We start from the raw sequence: 6,799 nt of genomic DNA, 5'->3' as shown, positions 1-6,799 counted from the left end.
TTCTTAATGTCAACAACGTGTCCCACCTACTGCTTCAAATAGACGACGTCGTGAATTGGATGTTGACCATGAATGGGGACGAGGGCATGGGCGAGGTCGAGGTCGAGGTCGAGGTCGAGGTCATGGTTGAGGTCGTGATCCAATTTCGGTAGAATATGGTATCCCCAGTGCCAATCAAAGTTGGAGCCGAAGCCAAAGATGAGTTCAAGGTGATAATATGCCTGGCATTGCTGTAGAGGATGCCTCTTTACCCGATTCTCCTACTGTCTAGGAAGAGGACCTTACTCATGCTTTTCCAGGTGGACCAACTGATCCATCAATACTGCGGAGTTTCAATAGTCATGTCGCTGCAGCTACTTAGCACGGGGAGGTAAACATTCCTGAGTAGAAGTGAAATTCATTTGTATATGATTTTTTTTTTGTGTGTGTGTTGTATAGTAGTTTCTAATGAGATATCATTTGTGTTATAGGAATGAGGGCCCCTAAAGTGTCATAATCACTCTTCGAAGATCCTTGCATGGCCATTGTGGTCAGTAGACAACAACAGTAGATTCAAAGCCATTATTGAGCAGTCTGGGCTATCACAGTTAGCTCATTGCACTTATCGGTTTCGTCAACAAGCTTCTAATATCTAGTTTTGTTAAGAGATGGCAACCTGAGACGAACACATTTCATATGACAGTTGGTGAGATGACCTTTACCTTGGATGATGTTGGCACTATTCTTAGCCTTCCCATTGTAGGCAGATCAGTCAACGTACCAAATGTGACGGATCATCATGGAGTTACACTACTGGTTTCTGGCTTGGGGATTACTGAACGTGTAGCACATGACAAGGTTTCTACTGCTGGTGGGAATTCAGTTAGGCTTGAGTGGTTGCGAAGTCAGTTTGCTGGTGTTATAGATTCAGACCCAGAGGAGGCTATACAGTGCGCTACTAGAGCTTATTTGTTGTTTCTGTTAGGATGTACGCTCTTCAGTGACAAAAGTGGCGGCAGGGTTCCTGTTGTTTACCTTAGCTTATTGATGGATTTGGGATCCATTCATACTTACGCCTGGGGTGCTGCTGCATTAGCATTTTTATACAGACAGTTGGGGTATGCTAGCCGGTCCGATGTTAAGCAGATGGGTGGTTATATGACTCTTTTGAAGGCGTGGATTTATGAGCACTTCCGAGCATTCCGACCTCACTAGAACATGGGCTACAATGAAAACATGCCACACGTGTACCATTGGGCATCTAGGAGAGAGACGGGTTCCTCCATTGAGCATTTGAAATCTTTTCGAGCGGAGCTTTACAGTTTGGTAGCGACTGATGTAAGTTTACTCGTCCTAAGATAAATTTAACACTTTCCATTTATCTTACCCTTTATATACTTTAATTCAAAAACACTTTACGTTTACAGGAAATTTGGGATCCATACCACAGTTACAGAGACCGGCATCTATGTAACCCGGTTACGTTCTACTATGGATACTTAAAGTGCTTAGACGTGGTCGAACCCTATCATCCAAATAGAGTTCTGAGGCAGTTTGGCAGGGTTCAAACCATCCTAGATGCACTGCTAGCTCCCAGTCATGGTGCTCGAGGCAATATATCTGCACGATATACAGTCATGTATAGATACTTGGATAGGATCTGGGAGGCTTGGGATAACCACGTGTTATTGAGCAGCGGAGGAGCACACCAGTTCATCAGCCTTGGGAATGTGTACTGAGTTACATGGATTGGTTTAAGAATATCATGCACCTATATATTGAACACATTGATGAACCACGTGTCCATGACCATCAGGATTTTCAGCCAACATGCCGATGTAATATATTATCCTCTTTTATGCATTTGTAACTTACTTTTTATTTCTTGATATGTTCCCTAAAATGTGATATTCTTTTCAAATGCAGCGTATTGCACATGCACTAAGGATTACACATCCTATCATTCAGGCTAGTTATGAGGACGGGATTCAACATCCTCATCGACTTTACCAGGCTATCAAGGCTATGGCGCATGTCCTTAAAGGTCAGCACATTGACGAAGCTGGACCTAGTTGTACTGGAGGTCGCTTTTCATCTCCGACATTGACATACAGTCGTAGGCATACAGTTGATTCATGACATGTTATTTGTTTGTTAATGAATTTGTTGTGGTGTTTTTTGTAAGATGACATTGTTGTAATGGTTAATATTTTCTTATTAGAATGGAATGGCAACAATGGTTGATGACATTGAAAATGACATTTTATTATTAGAATGGAATGGTAACAATGGTCGATGTTTTTGTAAACGATATTTTGTTTTTAGAATGGAATGGTAACAATGATCGATAACATTCAATCCATGCCACAGAACACATCAACATCAAAAACACATCCATTAATTTCTTCCATAATTGTAACATTGTCAAATGCATACATGTGTCATGCGACATCAACAACATCAAATGTCTCTCGAGTAGCTACAGTATTGTGAATAATGTCCTTGAAATATTGAATGCGGCGCACATATGCATCATCCCAATCGATAGCGCAAGGGTGACGGTATTTTCGCCAATTAGTGGCTATAGGAGGAACTGGATGGCCTGGCTACAAAAAAAATATGTACCAAATTTCAATTGAGATAGTGGTCATACCTCATAACTTCTTGTACATGCACAAATTGATAAGTTTCTATTGTACCTGGACGAAATGATTTCCGTTGACAAACCCAGTGGCAATCTCACGTCTATCAAGTTGAGATACTGGCACTGTTTTAAGAGGAAAAAAGGTGAGACATTGATGTAATGACAAGTGATATAACACAAGATTATAGCACGATGCAACAAGATGCCCTATGTCTGGCATAGTCATCCAATCATCCAGGACTGTCTTCAAAGTATGACAATATGCGTGTCAATTCTTCAAACCTTTCGTAGGACCCATAAAGTGTAATGTATTCCTCTTTGTGTGTGTGCAGCTCACCCAAAAGATCATGCCTAACTTGAGCCCAATCATCTTCTGTATGACCAATTGAAGCAGCTATAGCCCTGAAACCACAATTCTCATCTGCAACTACATCCTTGACAAACTTAATGCATGGTTTCAACCCAGAAGGGAAAGCATCAACATATGCACCAGGTATCACTGTTCTAGTAATGTACACCTTCCCCTTCACATTCACCTTCTCCTTTTCCTTAATAGGTCGCTTCTTCTTGGTTTCCAGAGTAGAAACTAATGTAGTGATTTGAGTGTCCCTAGATGAGAAGGAATCTCGTCTAGATTATACCAACTCAAATGCACACGGTTCACGACGGGTAGAAACATTGATCTTCTTATAATCCCGAGGACGTGTTTTGGGCTTCACCTCCGGCTCAACAAGAAAAGTGGTTCCCGGACATACAATCTCTTTCAATTTCTTCAAAAGCTCCAACCGCATGGTTTTATCACTTTCATTGAACTTTTTCACAAACAACTCTACTTCTGCATGACAAGTCACCTCTGTTTCCTTTTCATTGTTGCATATGGAGATATGAAGTTGCCTCCACTGTGAGTGTATGGTAGCAAGTGGTATAGGACGATCTTGTCTGATGTAGTCAGCAATCTCATGGGCACAAGGTAAACCAGGAGTGTGGCGAAGGATGCATCCACAAGCTTCAACATCAATACTAATGGAATTGGCTCTCTTACTCTCTACAAGCAAATACTCTAATGCAGAGATAGACACATTACCTCATAGCTCCCCGAACTGAGAAGGTTTAAATTGATGTTGCACAACAGTTAGACTTTTCTCAAATGCAGCCTTGATATCAGTGTGTTGCAACTCAAGCAGACTGTGTATTTTCTCAAATGATGCCTGAAATGAGACTTGACATGAACCCAATTGTCTTTTAAGTTTTGCATGTGCACTCTCAGCCCTGTTCAATTCAATGTAAGTCAAATTAAAATCAACTACATGGCACTTATTAATAACATATTGAACAAAAGTAATCTTACCGGTTGGTTATAACATTGCCACAATGCATACACGTGTCTGTCCATGCCGCCATAAATTTCTCCTTGTAAGGAACCAACCAAGTATCCATGACGTAGTTGACTGCATCAGGATAACTACTAAATTCCTTAAGTAATGATTTAAGACGCTCATCGTATTGAATTTCATAAGATGAATACACTAAAGAGTTCCACTCATGGTTGAACTTTTCCCATTTCTGCTATGTCTCAAACATTTTCTTGCATTTGGTCAATACATTCTTACTGATATACCAATGACATAATAAATGTCTACCACTCGGGAATATCTTCTGTATGGCATTCATTAAGGCTAGCTCTCTGTCAGTAACAATAATCGCTGGCAAAACAAAACCATCCATGACATCACGCAATGTAGCTAACACCCACGCATAGTTATCGGCCCTCTTATGCTGTAAGTATGCGAAAGCTACAGAGAAAGTTATTTCAGTTGATGTCACTCTCATAATTTCAAGAAGAGGATGACGATATCTGTTGGTTTTATATGTGCAATCCATAATTAATATATGTGGGAAAGGCCAAAATAAGTCCAAACTGGTAGGATGTGTCCAAAACAAGTCTGTCACAGTCGTCGTGGACTCTTCACATCGATGGCACTCAATGTAATTATACTTGGCCAAGTCACCCAATAAGTGTTGCATCTATGATCTTCCAGCTCTCTGTACCACCCTGTTTCGATGGCGTACATTGTAAATGGTTTTTAAGTGTGCTTACGTTAAGGGCATCTAGCTGTTTCAAGGTTACTAGGATTTCTTTTGGCCGAACCATGCTCTTTGACATATCCATTAACAATGCTTTCTCTTCCTTTGACAGCCTCCCTGCATATGAATGTCCCTTAAGGTGCTCCGCAGGTGGATGGTTATGCAATCCGCATACTACGGTCAATGTCCATTCATCATGTGTGGTAAACCTGTGAGCCCTCATATCAAAAAGACAACCACACTTCTTCGTACCGGTTATTCTTAATGTATTGTTGCCATCATGTTTTAACTTCTTTGTCGCTCTATATTGGCCACTCCTCTCACAAGCAAGATTCATCCTGGGTTTTTTTTTCCCTCCATCATAGTCTGATATTTTGATTACAATGACCAAACCATTTCTCTTTCCAACTTCACGTACCCAGTTGAGCAATTCATCCTTACTTTTGAATACCTACAAAGTCAAATAAATATTATCAAACATTTACATTTGTTGAGCAATTCGAAACATAATCATTATAATTTCGTAGAGTGAACCTGTTCAATTGTGAATCGAGTAGTGTAATCCAACACACTATTCGCGCAAACCTGACTTCCTTGAGTTGACACATATTCCTACATGTTTTGTATAACATTACAAATTTTTAATGGCATTATAAAGATTAATTTGCAATTCGAAACTGTAAATTTAGTATGCAGTTTACAAATTTGGAATATAAAATGGGAAAAAAAATTACTTCATTCGGAAGTACAGTGTTGAACAAAATGCTAATTTTCGAAAGTAGTTGTCCGAATTATTTTTAAAATTTCGGAAGTTGAATGTTGTAAAATTTAACTTATTTCGGACAACAACTTCCGAAATTAAATAATTATTTCAATAGTAGATTTCCAAACAAAATGATATAATTCGACTCTGGTTATCTGAACGACGCTGGAAAAAAAAACAAGACTTTTACATTGCAGAACTCACATTTCCTTGGCTAGCTTTCTCATACACATTTATTTGCTTTTGAAAATCTGAATTTTCAGAAGAGAAATCCTCCATAACAATGATGAATGAGGATGAGGTTAGTGTGTAAACTAATCAAAATGGAAAGCTACGAATGGACTTGGAGCTTCAATAGCTTCAACAGCTTCAATGGACTTGGAGCTTCAATGGAAGAAGTAGCAGCTACGAACTTGGAGCTTCAACAGATGGATGTGAAGTCTGGATGTGCATTGAGACGTTTGTTTATTTGAATTGGGTATGATGTCTAAAATAGTAATTTCACTTAGGGATAAAATTGTAATAAAAATAAATATCATTAAGTGTGTGTATAGAGTGGATTTGGTGTGTGTAAATAGAAGCTCCCATTTCTTTGGCATAAATTACTGTCAACTATCCTTGACTTATTTAGCTTACTTCAAACATGATTTAGGCTTCGTTTGGAACATATTATTAGTAATTTTTTAACTTTTTATGAATAGATATGCAGAAAAGTAGAGAGAATGATGTGACAATTTATAGTAACTTTCTCTTTTTAGCTAAAATGTGTAATTGACAAACGAGACCTTATATTTGTAACAAGTTTTTAAGGCCTTTTTGAAAGCAAAGATTTTAGTAAAAAAATCACTATAAGTTGTCAAATCATTTTATTTATTTATATATTTATTTATTTTTGTGTACATCTTTTTGTAAGAAGTTAAAAAAAATTACAAAAACTAATTTTCAAACTGGCTAAAAAAATTTAAAAATATATGAATAAATTTGTTAGTTTGACTAGAATATATATTTTTTCCCAATAAATAAGAGATTAATTACATTAAATTGAATAGTTATAATCTAGTACATAGTTGTTACTTTTAGTAAGAATTAACAATCCTTGATTTATTTAGCTAATTTCAAACAGGATCTACATTTGCACATAAGTTTAGAAAATGTTATCTTCACTTAAAAAGTTACAACTAAAAAATTTTTGCTGCAATTTCTGCTTTCCATCCATGTGAATCTCTCGTTTTAAAAGGTGGATTTGTATTTCATTGTACTACACAAAAAGTATAACGAGAAGAAGAGAGCAGTGGTGTTTGATAACTCAATTTAACACTTAAAATCAA

General features: G+C 37.8%; 1 protein-coding gene across 1 annotated transcript; it reads right to left on the bottom strand.

Moving 5' to 3' along the window:
• Window positions 1-2,420: 2,420 nt before the first annotated feature.
• LOC145813105 (uncharacterized) lies at window positions 2,421-5,045 on the bottom strand. The gene is made up of 8 exons (XM_082908372.1): window positions 4,722-5,045; window positions 4,264-4,399; window positions 3,972-4,071; window positions 3,762-3,892; window positions 3,281-3,668; window positions 2,961-3,232; window positions 2,679-2,746; window positions 2,421-2,585 (listed from the first exon to the last, which is right to left on the bottom strand). Exons 1-8 carry the CDS (start codon window positions 5,043-5,045, stop codon window positions 2,421-2,423), a joined length of 1,584 nt encoding a protein of 527 aa, XP_082764498.1.
• Between the last annotated feature and the right edge of the window lie 1,754 nt (window positions 5,046-6,799).

This window comes from Camellia sinensis, chromosome 15, assembly GCF_055761805.1.
Source record: "Camellia sinensis isolate YWXY chromosome 15, ASM5576180v1, whole genome shotgun sequence".
Classification (NCBI taxonomy): domain Eukaryota; kingdom Viridiplantae; phylum Streptophyta; class Magnoliopsida; order Ericales; family Theaceae; genus Camellia; species Camellia sinensis.
The sequence above is the reverse complement of the archived record's forward strand: the minus strand, read 5'-3'. Positions and strand labels throughout refer to the sequence as shown.

Bases quoted from the DNA above. Each gene is read 5' to 3' on its own strand.
- LOC145813105 (XM_082908372.1), bottom strand. From the start codon at position 5,045: ATGAATCTTGCTTGTGAGAGGAGTGGCCAATATAGAGCGACAAAGAAG. The intron at 4,072-4,263 runs GTAGACATTTAT...ATCCTGATGCAG, and splicing joins ACAGAAGATATTCCCGAGTG to TCAACTACGTCATGGATACT. The intron at 2,586-2,678 runs GTACAATAGAAA...TTTTTTTTGTAG, and splicing joins ACGGAAATCATTTCGTCCAG to CCAGGCCATCCAGTTCCTCC.